This window comes from Pogoniulus pusillus, chromosome 4, assembly GCF_015220805.1.
Source record: "Pogoniulus pusillus isolate bPogPus1 chromosome 4, bPogPus1.pri, whole genome shotgun sequence".
NCBI classification, from domain to species: Eukaryota; Metazoa; Chordata; class Aves; order Piciformes; family Lybiidae; genus Pogoniulus; species Pogoniulus pusillus.
Genome location: NC_087267.1, coordinates 9,832,091 through 9,853,300, shown reverse-complemented (window position 1 = coordinate 9,853,300; position 21,210 = coordinate 9,832,091). Strand labels below are relative to the sequence as shown.

At 37.8% G+C, this 21,210-nt stretch overlaps 1 protein-coding gene across 3 annotated transcripts in view; it reads right to left on the bottom strand.

The window, feature by feature from the left end:
- The window catches only part of IMMP2L (inner mitochondrial membrane peptidase subunit 2), a 480,812-nt gene that overhangs the window by 106,839 nt on the left and 352,763 nt on the right, over window positions 1-21,210 (bottom strand). For all 3 annotated transcript variants that reach the window (XM_064142892.1, XM_064142893.1, XM_064142894.1), the window contains one exon: window positions 3,689-3,791. In XM_064142892.1, coding sequence (XP_063998962.1) covers window positions 3,689-3,791 — 103 coding nt within the window. The remainder of the gene's footprint in view (window positions 1-3,688; window positions 3,792-21,210) is intronic.

Here is a 21,210-nt window from a genome sequence, read left to right as displayed (position 1 = left end):
ATTTGTTATTTCATTCCAGTAGTACGCCAGTTAAGGAATGCTAAGCTAATATCATAAAAGCTTGTCTTCATTCTATAAGAATTTGAAAACATTAATAGTCAATTGAGTTGGAAATCTTTATTCTAGTCCAGGGATCTGAAATAAATTTCCACTGGTATGTAACTTTTTATACCCTTAAATAATAGCAAAATGCTGTAAGTTCTCTGTATAACTATTGGCTTCTTTTCAAAACAGTTATTTTCAGCATTACGAACGGCTGACATGACATATTTCAAACCCTGAAACACAGCAGTATCAAAGCAATAGCTTTATATAACACCTGACATACTGTATTACAGAAAACATTTCTTCTTTAAAGACAACATACAACACCCATAGATTACTGCATTTAGCCCAATATTTTGGAACGGTAATTAACTTTTATTTTTTATGGTACAGAGAGCTGACAGCATATTTTTGTAAAATCAGCTAAGGCATGAACTTTAATCAATGGCACAAGTCAGTGGAAAAGAAATATTAGGCCCTTGCAAGTCTTAGCTAAAAGATTTTCATTTACACACTTCAGGAGAACATCTCTCTGTGCCTTAACATTCCCATATTAGTCCTAGAAGAATCATGCAATAGCAAGAATAATTTTGGTTTTAAGTATTTTTATGAATGAAATAAAGATAATTTCATCTGTCAGGATGTCACATTTTAGAAATTCATATGTCTTCAAAAGTGAATTTAATTTTGAACTCAATTGCTGTCTGTATTTTTTTTTGCTTTATCAACCTCAACCATTAGACCATTACACATTATTGCTATTACAGTACCACAGTATCACCAAGGTTGGAAGAGAGACCTCATAGATCATCAAGTCCAACCCTTTACCACAGAGCTCAAGGCTAGACCATGGCACCAAGTGCCACGTCCAACCTTGCCTTGAACAGCCCCAGGGACGGTGACTCCACCACCTCCCCGGGCAGCCCATTCCAGTGTCCAATGACTCTCTCAGTGAAGAACTTTCTCCTCACCTCCAGCCTAAATTTCCCCTGGCGCAGCCTGAGGCTGTGTCCTCTTGTTCTGGTGCTGGCCACCTGAGAGAAGAGAGCAACCTCCTCCTGGCCACAACCACCCCTTCAGGTAGTTGTAGACAGCAATAAGATCACCCCTGAGCCTCCTCTTCTCCAGGCTAACCAATCCCAGCTCCCTCAGCCTCTCCTCGTAGGGCTGTGCTCAAGGCCTCTCACCAGCCTCATCGCCCTTCTCTGGTCACGTTCAGTCATCTCAATGTCCCTCCTAAACTGGGGGGCCCAGAACTGAACACAGTACTCCAAGAGAAAAAAAATATTCTAATATCTGTTGTCATTACAGTTTTCCATATTTTCCTTTTGTGCCCCACATAACTCATTAAACTCATCCAGAAAACATCAGCGTGTCTAATTGTCTGCACTGTATATGCCTTTCCACTGTAAGACTGCATGAAAAATAGCAGCCTTCAACTAAAACCATTTAAAAAATACACTATTTTTACTGAATCTTTTGATCCAAGAAAATATGTCTGGGTTTGCAAGTCAAAATTGTGACACATGCAAAATTTAATCTAATCTCTTAAGTGCCCTAAATTTTTCAGGAACTGAGAAAGGTTCACATCTTACTATTGTGCAGTCTGTTCCTTACAAGTGCTGCAGTGTTATGAGAGGAAAAGTGTTTAAGAACATATCTTCCAAACTGCTTAAAGAAAGTAATTTTAATATTTTAATTCACTTGTGCAAGTGACCTCCAAAGCACAGCAGATAGAGGAGCAGAAAATACCCCAGGAACCTAAAATCTTACGTGTTTGTAGGATGGTAAAATCTAGTATGTCCTTCTCAATACACTTCCATTTTCTAAAGGTGCAAATGTTCTACATTCTCTTATTCTCAAGCTAGTTTCCATCTCTGTGCTCTCTTGTGTCCACTTTTGCCTGCATTCAACAATTGCTATTCTAATTTAATTTCTGAGGAAAATATCTATTGACAGCTGTCTTGCTCATAATGTATTCATCAACACAATACAAAGGTCATTCTGCCTGAAGAAAGCTGAAGAATTCACTATAAAAAGCTCTCCTGCCAGCTTTCTATCGGTGACATCGCTGTAAGAAGTGACATACCGTCCAATGCTAGCTAGGAGATGATGAGTAATGTAAGGTCAAAGATCAGTAAAGTTGATTTTCTAGTATGTATAAACTTAGGGAAATGAGTAAAATTTTGAGAATATTTAGATACACTTAACATGCTATCATGCATGAAAGCTGCATGGTATCCACACTGAGGGTTTTACCTTGTATTAATTTCTGTGTGAGCTGCTGTAAATATGAAACCAATGCCCAAATGATAATGTTTCCATATGCTCTGCGTCTACGTTGGCAATATATTTGTAAGTGAAAAGAATATTAGTGAATTTATGTATGACTAAGATTTATCTTGGGAACAGAGAGTGAAATAGAACAGGAAAAAAACTATCAAAGTAGGAAAGGGATAACTGCACAGGATAGACTGAATTAAATCCTGCAGGAAAGAACCTCTAAACTAGATGTCAGAAATCTTGGAAGATATTATCAGGAAAGTGATAATTAAAAATAACAAGAAATACAATCATAAAAAGCTTGAGACAAACCAAAAGAGAGACAATGGCCTCACATACCTCAAACCAGACAGTAGGTATTTTTTGTACTTTATACAGTTAATAGCTGGGTTAAACTGACTTCTAAAGTCAAACTTAGAAGATCCTTGCTACTGCTTATTCAGTTTGAGTCAATGGAGTGACCTCTGTATGAAACTGGTATGGAATGAATAAGGCTGTAAAAACGAGGCCTGGACAACTTCCCTGTGACTACTGATGGGCTTTTCATAACATTAGAAGAGAATCTTCTCTTACAGATACAAGTCATAAACCTGCACAGAAATAGGCCAAACAGGATTTGTATTTCCACAGCAGGATGCAGAGCTTATGCAATTACTTCTTGCATGCTAGATTAAGTAAAAAACCAAGAACAAGAATCTACACAAAGTGTAACAAAATTAAAACCAAACCAAAACTGGAATCTACTGTCTTTCTGACGAACAAATGCAGACTTTCACTTGTAAAGAAACAGATTTTTCAGGATACATTTTTTCTTCATTAATATGAAAATAGACACAAAGAAAGCTTACATATTTATAGAGCCATAGATCTCTTTCTTTGTTTGTTTGAAAGAGACCTTTAAAGTCATCCACAGATCAATGTAGCAGTTAACAATTACTAAGCACAATCATAATTTCCTAATTCTTTATCCCAGTACAGGCACTAAAGTAAGACTGAGGTCCCAGGAGGAAATGATTCCATATTACATCAGCTGGCAACATATCCTCAGGGAGCATCTGTCAGCCACAGGGAGTTGGCTCACCCTTTGGCTGCTCCTCCAGTACATGCCTCCAGATTTAAAATCTCTGCCACTTCTCCTTCCATGAGGGGAGACTAAAATGAGTCTTAGTCTTTGTGTAGTAGGTAAGAGCAAACTCAATCTCTGCTAACCAAGATATTTTATGAGGTCTAATAATTCTCACAAAACCAGCAAAAATACAATCATGATCAAGTCACACTTGCTGTGTTGCACTAACTACCCAGAAGACATGGACTACTTTGCAGTTGTGAAGTGTAAATGATACACAAAGAACTGACTTACCGGTCCAAAAGCATTGCTGTCAAAGCTGTGCCCGTGGTGGTCACCTTCTACCCAAATATGTCCATGTGGAACTTTCACATACTTCTTTTTGTATCCAATGGTTCTAAAAGAATTACCAAAAAAATGGCTAATAAGTTAAAAAGTAAAAAATTACAATGTTTTGGTAGGGAAATTCACATATTTATGGGCTTGAGATTTGATCTTGAATACGATCCAACAACTGCTTTAAAAAAAACCCTGTGCTGAAGTCCTTTAGGCTTCAAGAGTGCTACTTAAGTCAAAATACATACTGATTTTGTATGATTTGTTTGCAACACTGGCAGAAATCACATCACAACAGAGAACAAGAGATTTTCCAGTTAAATATAATTAAGGGATTCTTATTTCCATCTCTGTAGCGACAATTCTTTGAACTTTCAGACTTTATGTCATTCAAATGCCAGTGGACACACACTGCAGTCACAGAAAGATATTGTACTGAGAATGTTTTTCTTCTGAGGTAGTGTCAGGTACTCATCAAAAATAGTCTGGCAGATCTGAACTGGCCTCAGATTCAGAGCTTGGATTCCTGTAATGCTTTTATGTCCTGGGGATAGGATACCTTCAGCTGTAACAAGCTAAACAGGATAAACTTAAAGGAAACCTCTAAGAGAAGGACAAGTGCTGCAAAAAAATGGCATTGATGGTTCCAGCCATTTTCCACAGAAATTCCTACTGCAGCAGTGTCTCAGCATATCACAAAAATGACAAACTACACAAGAATACTAAAGCTGGGGCACAGAGTATGCAAAATTCCTCTATTTATTTTCTGAATAGCTGTCATTTTCACAATTCCAGCCTGCCTTCTACCATATGTGCCTTGCCTTGCCTTTCCGATAGGATCTGTTATTCTGCAGTCATTCATGCAAAGAAGTGATTTTATCATGCACACCAAATTGTTAGCATGGTGAAGCACTGGGGACTATGAATGGTGATACCTACAATTTTGATTTAGATAACCAAGTCAGTCCATAGACATAGAAACAGAATATAGGAACAGAATTGGTCTAGCTTGTCTTCAGCTGCTCATCACTTTTCAGTGTGTGGAAGATATGCCCCCAAAACAGAAGGTAGAAGGAACACATTCTAAAACTAAAGAAAATCAACTGAAAAGAGAAAATCACCTTCATCAGGAAATTCAGGTGAACCATACAACAGCACTGATCAGGGTTGTTCATAAGTCAAAATGGGAGAACAGTTTTTCCCATTCCCCTCCCATTTTCTGGTGAGATTTACAAGCTAATTAAAAAATCCCAAGACTACGACATATTAGAGGAATAGGGAATCCTTAGAAGTTCATTTCATTAACTTTATTTGTCTTTATCACCCAAGCAGTGCTTTTCCAAACAGCTGCCTTTGGATGACAAAAGGATGAGCAAGCTCTAACTATATTCTGATGGAAGTTCTATCTGTACTTTCACTGGAAAGTGAAGAAGTAAAATCCTATGTGGAAAAAACAAAACAAACAAAAAACCCAATTCCTTCCTCCCTCCCTTTTTTTTCTTGTTTTAAAGAAATTGGGAATGCAATCTGGACAATAAGGTTATTTATGTTTTGAGATACCATAATACTTCTCACTGATAATTTCTAAAGTACCACATGAGACTATATTTTACTAGAAATACTGTTTGAGATACAGTTTGAGAAAAGTTGATCATTAATTCTGTTCTGACTAGACACTAAAAATTACCAAATTGTGACAAGAGTTCTGTACCTTTTTAGCCTTTGTGCACAAGACTGAATTTCACCTAGAAGGGTCAAAGGATTTGAAAGTGCATTCTGCTGACATGTTTACATCATAAATGTCAGCAAAATAATTCAGCAAATGCCAGTCAGCAACTCCATCTCAGACCAGAAACAATCTCTTATCCCCAAATATTCTCCTCCATTATTGTGATTAGGAAATCACCAATAAGAACTGGAGAAAAAAGGAAATAATTTGTTCTACACTGATAGGTCTTGCCGAGGTTTTCAGAGACCCTGTGAAAATGGCAAGGTTTAATGCAGGTATATAGCATGTTCTTTAAGGCCTTTAAGTTCAGTAATAATATTTGGGCTTTTTTATGATTTCTTTAACTGAGAAAACAAATATTTCTTTTCTATTCTTGAAATAGCCAAGAAATAAGACAGAAGAACTTGCTGCAATTATAAAAAAAACCAGAAAGTGTCTCACAGTGATTAAGAGGAATTATGTATAAATCCTCAAAGTGAAAAAAGCTGATGATTAGATAGAATATTTTTTTTATTTAGAGGAAATAGAATTAAATGTGATTATATTAATAAATTCATTAAGGAAAAACCTCTTGCTAGTTCATGTATGGAATATACAATTCATCAGACTTTTTCACCCTTTAGGTCCTGTAGGGAAAAAACGATCAAGATACATAGTAAAAGATTAGCACTTGCATAACTGTGAACAAAAGAGAGGGAAAGAAATGTATTTTCCTAAGACAGTGCCTTCAAAATGAGTGTGTAGCAATTGCATAAGTTTCCAGGAATTTTGTATTCACTTTAGCAATCTTCCTACAAAAAAAAGTCCCATGGAATGCCCATTAAATTTGGAAAGAAGGTTTTATTTGAAGTGTTCATTGCATCAATTAGTAAAAAATGCCAGCAATAAACTCGGATTACAGTAAATTGGATCATCCATTACTTAATATTGGTTTGAATTTTCAAGATAATTTCACTCTTGGATTACTCCACAACAAATCAATAAACGATTTAAGCAAGTAAACCAAGCTATAGGCCTCAGAAAGTCACATGGCAGTAGGTTATTTTTAATTACTATTTAAGAATCAAAAAATCAAAATTAGTCAATAACACTGCTCTTCTCTCATCAATCTTGCAGAAATTAGAGACTTCAATCTCTGGCCTATATTGCAAGGAGGCGACCACATGTGTCAGCTACATTGGTAATATGGCTCATGCTCTAAAATGTGCAAACACACCTCATTCATTTTGATACCTAACCATTTAAGACAGACATGTTGAAAGAAAATTATCATCCTCTTTTAGTGCAATCCTACAAGGCCAAATTAATAACACAATTTGAGAAGGACAGCTGTTGCCTCAACCTTTTTTCCCCTTAAGGATATCTTTGCAGACAATTGACATCAACTTTTTATATGTAGGATCAGGTAAATAAATATCAGTTATAACAAATAAAACTCCTGTGAAAAATGAACAGAATATAAAGTGAACAAAGACTTTGGAATGCTTCTAGCACTCTTCAATAACAGCAAAACATGAAATCCTCAAGCTGCATATCAATTAAAAGCATGACTAACTCATCAGGACTTGTACATCAAATCCTTGAGGGGGCCTTTGCTACAAAAGAAATGCAGTCAATAATGTACTGCATATTTTGGAAGTAATGCAAAAACCCATTTTTCTTTCCTAATTGAGCATTCTTACTTTTATTTCTCTGACTCTGTCTGTAATCTTGACCTCTTTGTTAGCTCTCGCACATGAAGTATTTAATTAAACACAGAAATTGTCTGAATGAATTCTTAGGAGAACGACTGATGTAAGTAATAATTAAATTAGTGTTTGTTAATTTCACATCCTGTTCATTAGTGTGAGTTATAATTACTGATCAATTTTGTAAAGAAAGCCTCCACTAATAAAGAGTAGTCTTTCACTTCCTAATACTTGTTCACTGAAGTGAAAATGCTGTTTAACAGATCATACATATCCCCATTTCAAAGGTTTTCTTTAAGGAAAACACAGGTAAAGACATTCAGCTACCCAGATTTTGATACACAGTATTCAAGCCTCTGTTAAAAACCATAATGGTGAGCACAGAAAAATACCTCGGGTTTTACTTAACCACAGTCTTTGATAGGTTAGTAATAACCACCTGTGCTACAGTCGCTCAAGCTGTAAACTCTCCCTGACTTAATAACAGCCTACAAGAGTTGCAATCATTTCCTTTAAAAGAATGCAATGGAATTACAGCCATATTTTTAGTTATTTTTACAGAAATTGCTAAAATTCAATCGTTTAGTTTATTTCTCACAACTGAGGTACATTTTGAGCCTTTGCAAGTTCAGGGGTTATGGGTTTGTTGGGTTTTGGGGGGTTTTTTTGGTGAGTAGTTTTTTTTCCTCTCCATGATTTAATTCTTAACAGATGTACTTATATGTATCCTTGGCTGAGAAATAATTTCAATCTTGACAGTCAAAAATGAGCTGTATATGGTATTCTAACCACCTGCCCACAAGCAAGAAAATCTGCTTTTTTAGGATGTGGTACCAAGTGCCAAAGCAAGCAACTTGGCTCAGATATGTTGGATGAGAAATGACTGCCTTCAGTTTGATCTGACCTTGAGGAATCAAATGGTCTCAGTGTCATGGTTTTTAAAGATAGCGACAGAAATTAAACTCTCAAATGAAATTAGAGAAAAAATACAGGATTATATTTGGACAGAAATATAGAGGGAGACATTGGATATTAGGAAGAAGTTCTTCACAGAGAGAGTGATTTCCCATTGGAATGGGCTGCCCAGGGAGGTGGTGGAGGCACCATCCCTGGGGGTCTTCAAGAAAAGACTGGATGAGGCACTTAGTGCCATGGTCTAGTTGATTGATAGGGCTGGGTGCTAGGTTGGACTGGATGATCTTGGAGGTCTCTTCCAACCTGATTGATTCTATGATTCTATGATTACAAAGCAATTAACGCATCCCTGGCAAACCCACTTGAATTCTCCCCCATCCCAAAAACGAAATCTAATACTCCCCAGTGCTCCAATCCTCCCCCCCACCAATGCCTCTGCCACCCAAAGAGGCCTAAACAAGCCTCTGGAAGCCTCCTGCTTACAAGTTCTTCCCGATAAAGTGGCTCCTACGAGACACACAGGGCAGGAGGAGAAGGAGGAAAGGAGAACTGACCTTGTTGTGAGATTATAAACAGATAGCAGAATTATGGGATTGCATAACAATCTTCTAGTCCCCAGAAGATTTCTTAGCCCTATAGTCTCAACCTGGGACACTCAGCGATCTGCATACCTTTGGGTGTCATCAGAGAACAGACACTGTAGATTATTTGCTCCGTTTGCACATCTTCTTTTGTAAAATAGGTATTCTCTATCACACTTAAGAGCAACTTTTTCCATACAACATAAACTGCTGTATGTGGAAGTTTTTCACATACATCTATCTTCCTCAAATTCAAAGAATAAAGGAACACTAACATCGTCCATTTCAGGTGACACCCACATAGCATGACACGAACGTTATTTTCATACATCATGTAAATTGTGCTAATATCATCAACAATACGATCCCCATGATACAGTAGTATCCCCATGGTACTAAACACCTTCCAGCTCCTAAGAAATCTCCTCTTTTATTTCCCCAACACACACATACAATCATTTATCTATATCTATTTATTTTAACCTTCCCTTGAAAATGTGCATCTAAAACTGAGAAAGCACCAGAGGAGACCTTGTGCTTGGGATAATTCTTTTGGAGCATGGCTAGGTATTGAGAAGGGAACTGCAAAAAGAAGACAAGCCAAAATGACAGAATTTGAAACAATAAAACTCCAGTGAAATTAGAAGCAACCACTGAAGAGGCAGACATTTCTTTCACCTGTACTTTATTTCAACCTTCCCTTACATACATGATATTCCTTTGACCTCGAGTTGTTACTGAAATGACTGCTTTTAGAAGGTGGTTATGTATGTGAAGCACCTACTTCTTTTTCTTTTTACTTTTATTTTAATTAAGAGCAGGTTAACACGTATGAGAATATGTCAAGAGGTTATGGAAAACCCTCTGGTTGTGTGCAACTATTAATTTTTGCCACAGAGCTGAAATGTGTTCTCCTTAAAAGCTGCAGATCAGTCAGATGTTGAGAAGCCTGACTTGAAAATGTGCATCTAAAACTGAGGACTGGGAAAGCACCAGAGGAAACCTTGTGCTTGGGATACTTCTTTTGGAGCATGGCTAGGTATTGAGAAGGGAACTGCAAAAAGAAGACATGCCAGAATGACAGAATTTGAAACACAAAACTCCAGTGAGATTAGAAGGAACCACTGAAGAGGCAAATATTTCTTTCGTCTGTACTTGAGAAACTTTCAACTGCCTAAACCAGGGGTCCTCAAACTTTTTAAACAGGGGGCCTGTTCACTGTCTCTCAGACACGGTTGGGGGCTGGACTATAGTTTGGTTCCAGCCCAGTAGTGTCGGGAGCGGGACTGTAGTTTGGTTCCAGCCCAGTAGTGTCGGGAGCCGGACTATAGGTTGGTTCCAGCCCAGTAGTGTCGGGAGCCGGACTATAGGTTGGTTCCAGCCCAGTAGTGTCGGGAGCCGGACTATAGCTTGGTTCCAGCCCAGTAGTGTCGGGAGCCGGACTATAGCTTGGTTCCAGCCCAGTAGTGTCGGGAGCCGGACTATAGCTTGGTTCCAGCCCAGTAGTGTCGGGAGCCGGACTATAGCTTGGTTCCAGCCCAGTAGTGTCGGGAGCCGGACTGTAGTTTGATTCCAGCCCAGTAGTGTCGGGAGCCGGACTATAGCTTGGTTCCAGCCCAGTAGTGTCGGGAGCCAGACTATAGCTTGGTTCCAGCCCAGTAGTGTCGGGAGCCAGACTATAGCTTGGTTCCAGCCCAGTAGTGTCGGGAGCTGGACTGTAGTTTGGTTCCAGCCCAGTCCCGGCGGGTGCCTGTGGGCTGTGGAGGCCTGCGAGTGGATTATGTGGCAGGAAGCAGCTGCTTGGTTCCCCCCCAAACCCCATCAGGGGGGGTTCTGTAAATACCAGCAGGCCGGATTGAGGGGGGGGGGCTGTACTTTGAGGATGTCTGGCCTAAACCTTGCGAATTTCCCCTTTTGCAGTGAAAGTTTTTTAAGTTTAGATAAAATGAAGACTAATTAACTGGCTTCCCCATTCGGAACAATAAATAAATAAATATGCAAGCAAACAAAATACGCAATAAATAAGCAAAAGAATTTTAAGCAATCAAGTTGCTGAACTGCAAACGTGATCTCCTTTTCCCCAGCTAAAGCAGTCTTAGCAAAGTGATGCACCACTGCAGGTTCCTGAGACCCAGCGGTGCTATGAACAAGTAAATATCTGATACGGAAAGTATGAGACTTGTTTGTAGCTGTGTCTAATTAATTAGGTAATTTCTCATAAAGCATGCAGTTGTAAACAAAAGAATTATTTAGCCATTATTTGCTTCACCAGGTCCTTAAAACTAGCACTTAATCACATTTAAAACATACACTAATGAGTAAAGTAACTGGATTTCAACTTCAGAGACAAGCTAATCAGATACCAATGCTTACACTTTATGACAATTACCTGCAGTGTGGAAGTTGGTTCAATTTTCAAAAGCATGTATCATGTAGTGTATCTGATAACTTTTAAACTGTATTTCTACCAGATGGCCGTACTATACTGAGAGAGGTATAGGCTGGATGCTAGGAGGAAGTTCTGCACAGAGAGAGTGATTGGCATTGGAATGGGCTGCCCAGGGAGGTGGTGGAGGCACCGTCCCTGGAGGTGTTCAAGAAAAGCCTGGATGAGGCACTTAGTGCCACGGTCTGGTTGATTGGATAGGGCTGGGTGATAGTTTGGACTGGATGATCTTGGAGGTCTCTTCCAACCTGGTTAATTCAGTGATTGTATGAGTGAAGTATACAAACATGATTATACCACCATTTTGTAGGGCAGCAAAATGCTTCAGCAAAAATTCTGAAACATTTTGAAACACAGCCCAGCATAAATCTTATTATTAATGCAGCTGCTCTTTATATGGCTACTAAAACCTGTTGCTTTCTCTCAGTAGCACTGGCAGAGCAAAGAAAGCTAACAACATGAATTCTAAGGCCAGAAGATACCAATGTAATAAACCAGTCTGAAATATATCTAAGTACATCCCTCAGACTTTCAAGCAGTAATTAATGTGGTGCTAATTGAATAATTCACTATTAAATGGTATCTTGAGCATGCACTGTTAAGTGAATTTAAAATTTTCATTATTTTGTGTCAGGCTGTGACATATAATGATATGTGCATTTTAAAATACTTTCTATTTTTATTATGCATAGTAATTAGTACATATTGCTAGTCTCAAAGACACCTGTCTAGATGAAAAGAACTTAATTTGAGTAAATTGCTAAATCTATGTGAAGTCATCGAGAACTCTACCATCAAATAAAAAGTTCACATCTCAGTGAGAGGGAAATCTTCAGTGCCACGTTACAAATAGTTACAGAAGATATTCTTTAAAGTTTAGCATAATAAACTTGTCCTGGCAAAAACCTACCTCCCTCCAGCAAATGGGAAACTAAAGAAATTAAGTGCTAATAACTCTTTGTTGTTGTTCTATATATGACCTGGTGAACAATTTATTCTCTGCATGCTTTATTCTGGCTTACCCATTTTTTACCTATTTCATAGAATCATAGAATCAATCAGGTTGGAAGAGACCTCCAAGATCATCCAGTCCAACCTATCAGATTAACCAGATATGTCACACATGATCCACATCACATATACATCTAAGTAAAATCAGATTTATCAAGACAAAGCAGCTTCATTTCTGAACTCTGACCTCATATTCTTCAATGAATGTTCAAATTCAGGCAGCACCTCAATGCTACTTTGAAAATCTGTCTGGTAATTATGAACAGTGTTTTGGTTATATTTCTTTTCTCTTAAACTGCAATAAACATGTCTGTCTGAATAGCAGCTAGCTAAAGAAATTCAATTTGCATTAGAAAAGCTTTTAAATATGTTTACAATACAGTTGACAACTCATATAGCAATATTTTTGAGTCAACACTATTTACATTCGATCAAGTGCAGACAACATCATATTACCTACTGCAAATAGTACAGATTATATACAAGATTGCCTACCAAGTCTTCCATTTCATTAAAAGAGATTAGTCAAATTTCTGTTCAAGTCTAATTTTCAGGAATTTTTTTTTATATCCTGATTCAGGATAAATTAACACAAAACCAAAACTGATTTTATGTTGTAATAAAGAACAACATCTCATCTGTTGTATCCACTTTATTTAAAAGGCTACCCAGCTTACTGACTTAGCAAAAAAAAAACCACATAAAATATCTATTTTTTCTCTACTACAGGCTTTCATTTGTGAATCTGTCTGATTCTAACTGCCAGCACTGCCCTTTCAAGTTAAGATTATGAAAGTTACTCAGTTTGGTTCTTTTGATAAAAGTCCCATTAGCCAAATGAGTGAATCATTTCATTACCTCCTCACATTTCTCTGCTAAATTATATTAATTAATGTGACATGATTTTGCTACTATCATTAAGAGCTATTAACAATATCATATCATATATTACATAGGAATGATTTGTTAGATTCATTATCATTAGCTTCATAACTTTACCAAGGTAAAATTTTACTAAAGACTGTAGGTCATCTCAGCAAAGTTAGCAAACCCTCTCTCTCTTGCCCAATTGGAAATCTTATACCTGTATGAACAGGAGGGTAATAGGGACCAAAAAAGTGCTGCTATCAAAAAAAAAGATGCATTCTTGCAACCATGTCCCCTTTTGGTTAATACTGAATAACCTGAAAAAAATGCTGGAGAAAATATTAGTTTTAGACACACTTGAAATAATTGAGAAAGTTGTTTTGAAAACAAAAAAAGGACAACAAAGCAAAACAAAAATGAAAGAGATGGCCCAACTTTTTTCTCAATTAGAATTTATGAAATTTAAGAGATGACTCTAGTTAGTATCCAGCCTGCAGAACTTGTAAGTTTTAAAGTTCTCTACAAAGCTCTTCTTGCTTGAACTCACTTTTTCTCTCACCCAATTCCTCTGTCTTAGCAGTTTCTGCTGACACTACTTCTGCTATGTAAATTGTCAAGAGCGAGACTGAAGCTTGACATTGAGTTACATATCCTATATATTGTCTTAGCCTAAGGGTGGAGGTCGCTGGCCATGCCAGCCTTCCAACATATGTATTGAGGAAGAGGCTGGGTGCAGGGGGGAATCTTTCACTGGGAGAAATTATGTCATTTACTACCTTGAACAACTCCTGTTGGCCTATTCCTCTTCTGAGGAAACAATGAATTGAGAATAGCTCTCTTTTTTCAAGTGGTAACAGAGGTGGTCACAGCAACTATGTTTCTTTAATTACTGCTAGAGGTTGTCAGGCTAGAGGTTAATGCTCCTGTATCCTGATCCCTGAGTCCGCCTCAGCTCAAGGCTGTCTGAATTCCAAACACTAGAGATAGATAGAGGATAAAAAGGTCCACCTGTTGACAGGCCATACTGTAAGCAAGGGAAAATCACAATCAAGGACAGAAACACTTGACTGCATGCAGTCGTCATTCCAGACTTCTGATGTAGGTATCCATTTTATAAGACAACTTTAGATCATTATAATGGAGACAAACCTTTCTGGGTGATATGAGTTAGCCATTTTCTCATTTCAGCAAGAGGGCACCAACAATTGGACTAGAGCCTGCTGTCTTTCTAAACCTCTTCCAATTAAATTTAACCATCTCGTTCAGTCCTTGACAACTCATGGAGGTGAGCACAGGGACATGAAGTCACCATGAGCATACTTACAGCTTGGCATTATCGAGCAACAAGACTAAGGTCAAATCTCACTCAGACTTTACAAGATGTTAATTGTGCTCTTGGCTGCATCAAATTTGGTATCCAGGTGTGGTCTGCTAAACTGTCTGGCAAACTCACATGTAGCTCAAAGTACCAAAGAACTGCTGAAGTACCAGACTTCTGCCTGGGATAGAAGTGGAACTTGTGGCAACAGGTCTGCATTCAGATGGTCTGAATTTTATTGAGACATTGGATCCTGAAAAAGGGCACTGTAGTATCCATATATTAACATGCAGTACAACCTAACCAATCCTTCCAAGACCGACAAAATGCTTGCTTGCTGATGTAAAATGGCCTTTCAAAATATGTTTTTAAGTTAGCTGCTCTGCGAAGACTCTAGAACAACTTACTGAGGACAAAGAAAAAGGTAGATCCATGACTCTAAACAGCTTATTTAATTAATAATTACAAGACTTTGAAAAGGTTCTCATGTCTCATGCAAATGCTAAAAGAAGAATATCATGAAGAACAATACCCTATGTGTTGTTTGGGGTTTTTTTGAACCTTGTAAGAAGGTTCAAAAGGTATTGTGAATAGCTGTCTTAGTTAAAATCATATTCTTGTAGCCCTCTGACTGCTCAAAGTCTGGCAACAGCTCTGCCTAGCTCCAGCCATACGAAATAATTCCCCACCCACACACCTCTCACAGAAGTTAATTGTTATACCTTCTTTATTGCTTAGCACAAACTAAGGTATTAAAATTTCCTAATCTGCTCTAGGCAGCATGTGCAAACTGTGGAACCTTAACTTAATAAGTGTTCTCAAGATGGCTGGGTTTTTTAATTTATGGAAATAAGAGAGAGTTCTATTCTCCGTATGGCAGGAGTCTGAAAGTATACATACTTCCTTCTACTAATATTTGTGAGGAAAAAACATTAAAAGCTGCCTTTCAATGCTTTGCCTTTAAGAGCGTGCTTTCTTCTCAAAAGGACATTATCATTAAAAAGATAGCTAAAAAGCAAACAAAAAACAACACATCAAACCCAAACCCAACAACTCCACATTATTAATGTATATTTTTATTACATAAGCTATGATTGTGAGTTTTTAAACTCAAACATATTTCAATTGGTTCATTTGAAATGTGTAAAAAAACTTAATAGTAGTGAAGATGTGTTAGATATAAATACTTTCTGCTGAGGAACAAAAGGAAATAAGCAATTTAAATTGAAGAAAAAAATATTTACAAAGAATGGATTTTGACATGCAATAAGATGCTGGTCACCATTTGGAAACTATAACAGAAACTATTAAGAAGATGAACTCTCACATAGCATCCATCACAAGATTTTGTGACCTTTCAAAACCAGACTAACTGGGGGGTGGAAAAGCCTTGAGCACAGCCCTACGAGGAGAGGCTGAAGGAGCTGGGATTGTTTAGCCTGGAGAAGAGGAGGCTCAGAGGTGACCTTATTGCTGCCTACAGCTACCTGAGGGGAGGTTGTGGCCAGGAGGAGGTTGCTCTCTTCTCTCAGGTGGCCAGCGCCAGAACGAGAGGACACAGCCTCAGGCTGCGCCAGGGGAGATTTAGGCTTGAGGTGAGGAGAAAGTTCTTCCCTGAGAGAGTCATTGGACACTGGAATGGGCTGCCCGGGGAGGTGGTGGAGTCGCCATCCCTGGAGCTGTTCAAGGCAGGATTGGACGTGGCACTTGGTGCCATGGTCTAGCCTTGAGCTCTGTGGTAAAGGGTTGGACTTGATAATCTGTGAGGTCTCTTCCAACCCTGATGATACTGTGATACTGTGTGTGATAACTCACTGGGATTTTTTCAATCTTTGTCTCCTTCAGCAATTGCTATTGCCTTAAAATCTTGGTTTGGCTTTAGACTTACTCCAAAAAAAGCTAAACCCCAGGTTTCACATAGCTTCTGTTAACAAGGTATATGTTGATCAGACTGCAGAACTCAGCTTCCTTTGAAGGTACTTTCAGACTGAACTTTGAAATTAGTTTTGCAAGACTCTTTCTGGCATTTCCCATCTCTTGTATAGATACACCGAAATTCAGCTTTGCTTTCCATACCAGACATATCTTAACAGAAACAGAAATGTAAAGTGACATATAAAAAGATCTGCAATTGCCAAAAATTTCTTTTGCTAACAAATATTTGTTAAAATAAATTCCCAGGTGGGATTTTTTTGAGCATTATCACTGTCACATAGTACAAATTACTGCAATCAAAGTGCTTTACAACATGGTGAAATAGTACAAATCAATACACAAATGAAAAGCAAACTATAATAAGCCATTTGTAATAAAGGCTTCTCTGAAGCAGGATTTAAACAATTCAAAACAGAAATTTCAGGATAAAAACATGTTACTTTTAGGAGCCTTTATCATGGAACACTGCTCAAAAAATGATTTTTTTTTTAATTTGTAATTTATTTCAGTTTGGTTTGGTTTTTTGCTCAAACAGCCCTATAAGAGGATTTGTCTTTATTGGGAAATACCCAGTGAAAGTTATAAATCACCTTTATAAAATAGATACTAAATGTTTATCAGCTTCACCATCACAGCTATGTAACCAAACTTAAAATCCTGAACTGCCTATTACAAGAAAACTGATGTAACTTGGGCTGGGTTATTGCCTGTCTATATTAAAGGTGATCTGAAAATGTATGATTGTTGCTAGACTAAATATTACAAAGAAAAGCACCCAGTTCTCATTCATCTTGTATTCAGTTTGCCATGTCATCTGACACGAATTCCTGTGTGCACTCACAGAGCACATGGCAGGCTGACTGTCTGCCTCAACATCTTAACCTGCCCTTGGATAGGGAGCTTCCAAATCTCCCACAGATTTCACTACCATGTGTCGATAAGTCAAAGTGAGACAACAACAACCACCTTGGTCCTATGTCCACCTTATTCACAGTGCATGCAGGTGTGTATCTCAGTCCACCCTGGAAACAGTGAGGCATCAGATTTTATATCCCTATTGTCACCAAACCTCACTGCACTGTCAAACAGCAGGTAATTTTGGTCTAGAACAAAAACCTACGACTTGCCATAAGCTGAGGCACTGAAGGATTCATATATTCAACAATTATCCAAGTTGTATTCAAACTGTGTCTATTTGAGACTTTTTTTTTTCAACAGGCAAGGTTGATAAAAGAGAAGTTTTGCTTGAAATGAGCCTGCCAGTTATTTTTGTCTGATGTAGACTATTCAAAGAGACTTCCAAAATAATTTCAAGTAGTAGCCATAAATTATGAAATTAAAAAAAAAGCTAAAATACCAGTAACTTTAGTTTTCAAATTTTAAAATGGGATATCTCTAAGCCCTTTTTTGTAAGCAAAGGCACAGGTGCCTAATTCTATGATTTCTTCACAATTAAACTCATAAGCTGAATTATGTTTGTGCCTTTCCACTTGACAGTATGAGCAAGGAATGTAGAGACCACAGCACACCACAGCTAGTTTTAATTTCTATCCAACTGTATATACATTAATGCAAGGTTCAGGTTTTTCTTCCTATTTTTACTCTTAGCTGAAACAGAAAAATGAGACAAAATCCTGTCAAAATATTATTACTAAAAATGCAGGTGTGTGAATGAACATCTGAACATATAAAAGTTATTGAAAGGGCAAGTGTAACCTCTTTGAGAATCTATTCTTCTACTATTTTCTTCTGATGAAGAAAAGTCTTGTCTAGCATGGCACTCCTGTAAAGAACTCAGCAAGTGAGTAATAAGCTAGAATGACTGTTGATTTCTATCTCTTACTGCAAGTGTACTGTTAGTTTAAAGGGCAAAGAAAAAGTGATAACTACGAATGAAACAAATATTCAGGTACTTTTATTCTTAAAAGCAGACATTCTCTAGGAGGTTTCCACAAAGTATTATCATTATTGAAATAAGCATCATGCAAACTTTCTCTCTATATATTTAGGATTAGTATCTAAGCATGGATACTGATATTTCTTGGATCTTAAGTTTAAGATAACATTAAAGTGTATTCAACTGTATACTCATCAACAAACTCTTGTAAAGAAATATCTTATTTCTATGTGTGAGAAGCTGTCTTTGTGGCCTTACAGCCTTTCTCCAAGCGATTGCAGAAGATAGAACCCAGGCAAAACATGTTAGCCTGGCTACTCCTCATGAAAGTCAAAATTCACTGCATCAGAGTTATTCCATTGTACATTGTAGTCTACTTCCAGTATTGGTCTGTTACCCAGGAATGTGTCTAAGCCACTTTTGCACCTGCTAATGTTATCTTGCCTCCAGTCTCCCAGGATAACAGATTCCAGAAGCTTACTATCTGCTGCGTAAAGAAATACTTTCTTTTTTCTGTTATAGCCCAATCTCCCACCAGTCTCACCAAGTGCCCCAGCAATTGAACAAGTATTGCAGTATTGTGGGGCTTGGTGAATGACTCAGCTGACACTATGCCTTCAGAAGCTTGTAAACCTTCGGCATTTCTCCCCCCAGCCTCTGCAAGCTGAAGATTTCTTGGGTTTTCCGTTGCCAATGTTAGGCAAATGCTCCATCAACACTGTTTTCATTAGATTTTTCATTAATTTTTCCCTATGTCCACCTTTACAATCATCTTTCAAGAAGCAAGAACTGACAGTATTCTTTAGGGGGTTTATAATCCTAGCCCATTAAGGCAGATCTATATGTGCTGCATATTTTAGCAGGTTCTCAGCTTCAGTATTACAACTTAGATCAAGAGTGGAAACCTAATAAACAGAAATGTTTCATTTAGGGAGCAGTCTAATGCTTTTTCAGAACAGACTGATATTTGCCACGTGAACCCATCTTTAAACAGTTTTTCTGAAAGAGCTCAGCTGCACACAGTCCAGTACTGGACAATAGTAAAAAAGTGCTTCATGGAATCTAAAGGGATTTAGAAAGCTGAATTTTGCTCTTAGGAGGAGATGTTAATTATAGCATCATTTTTACCCCCTCACAAAACTGGAGTTTCCTATTGTTTTGTTAACAGGAAGAGTTTGCAAAGCAATATAAAATTTGAAACCAAAGATGCTGAGAGAAATAATCCTAATCACCTACAAAAGAAAAGGGCAATGTCCCCCATTAATACTTCCACAACATTCAGTAACCTCACAGCATTGAGTCAACTGATGTCTCATTAAGCAGGTGTATTTCTCTTATTCTCTGTCTCCCCAAGTATAGTTTTGGTGGGATGTTTTATTTATTTAATGCTACTAAACCAAGAAAATGTTCATTCAATACTAATTCTTGATCTTTCAGAATTTTCACGGTATCACAGTATATCAGGGTTGGAAGAGACCTCACAGATCATCAAGTCCAACCCTTTTCCACAGAGCTCAAGGCTAGACCATGGCACCAAGTGCCACGTCCAACCTTGCCTTGAACAGCCCCAGGGACGGCGACTCCACCACCTCCCTGGGCAGCCCATTCCAGTGTCCAATGACTCTCTCAGTGAAGAACTTTCTCCTCACCTCAAGCCTAAATCTCCCCTGGCGCAGCCTAAGGCTGTGTCCTCTTGTTCTGGTGCTGGCCACCTGAGAGAAGAGAGCAACCTCCTCCTGGCCACAACCTCCCCTCAGGTAGTTGTAGACAGCAATGAGGTCACCCCTGAGCCTCCTCTTCTCCAGGCTAACCAATCCCAGCTCCCTCAGCCTCTCCTCGTAGGGCTGTGCTCAAGGCCTCTCACCAGCCTCGTCGCCCTTCATATCAAAAGAGAACTTGATCCTGTGTCTGGTCACAGAAGCAAATTTCTTGTCATCACCTTGTATGACAGCAGCCACACAAGTATGCTGTGCACATTATTGAGTCTTGTATCGTTAACTAAAAAACAGCAAATAGGGGTATTTTTGTATTTCTTTTTTGAGCCATGAGGCACCATATAGGAAGTATTTCTGATTTTTCTTTACATAATCTTGCAATATAAGAATAGAAAAGTAGATCTATTTTTGCATAACAATGGCAAATGTTGATATTTATGGAAACCTAACAGCATGATTAGATGGTTCTAAAGAAGTGAGAATACAGTGATAGGAAGCCACACAAAAGATTTCTTATAACAGCCCAAGGCAGACACTAAACCCATTTTTTAAAATATACAATCAATCGAAATCAAAACTGTTTCTACTTATGAGGGCCAGAATAAACATATAATTTAGGATTTAAAAAAAATAATCTATATTCCTAGACATTCTTTCAAATGATGAATAACAGGCTCTGTCTGCTGTCACAATGCAAAAATAGGCATCTCCAAAAGCTGAATCGGAGGTACATGAAAGAGGGAAAAAAGGATCAACACAGAATGCATAAATTCTTGAACATCACTTTCAACGTTGGCACTACCTTTTATTCAATATGCATTTCAAAATTCAAAAGTTATAGTCATCATGAAAAGCAAAAGGATCAAAAATATGACTTTTAGTCTAATGACTTGTAGAATTAACCTGTTTAAATATATATTTTTTCAATTTTAGATGATCAACATTAAACTCCATAGTATGGTGACTCAATCCAGTCAGCTTCCACACCCCCACAGAAAGTCTATTTCAATTGACCTCTCATTTGCATAAGGATAAACCAAATCTCTTTCACCACTCTGAATGCCATGAGTAGCACCCATAAATAAATTTTCACCATAACTAACATGCTTTTAACAGGAAATGTTGTAGAAACTCTGTATTATCTAATTTAAATTAGATAATAATAATAACCTGAAAATAGCCTCAGTACTCCCAGTGATTTCAGAGTGGAAAAATAGTGGAGACCCATTCAATCTGAACAGACTGCACCTCAAGAGGATTCTTCATTGAATAAAAAATTTGTCAGACACAACAAAAATACTTACTGGGATCATTCAGGGAGGGACTTTGGAACTCTTACTTTTGGCTAGTACTGTGCTAGACAACAATTGTGTAGAAA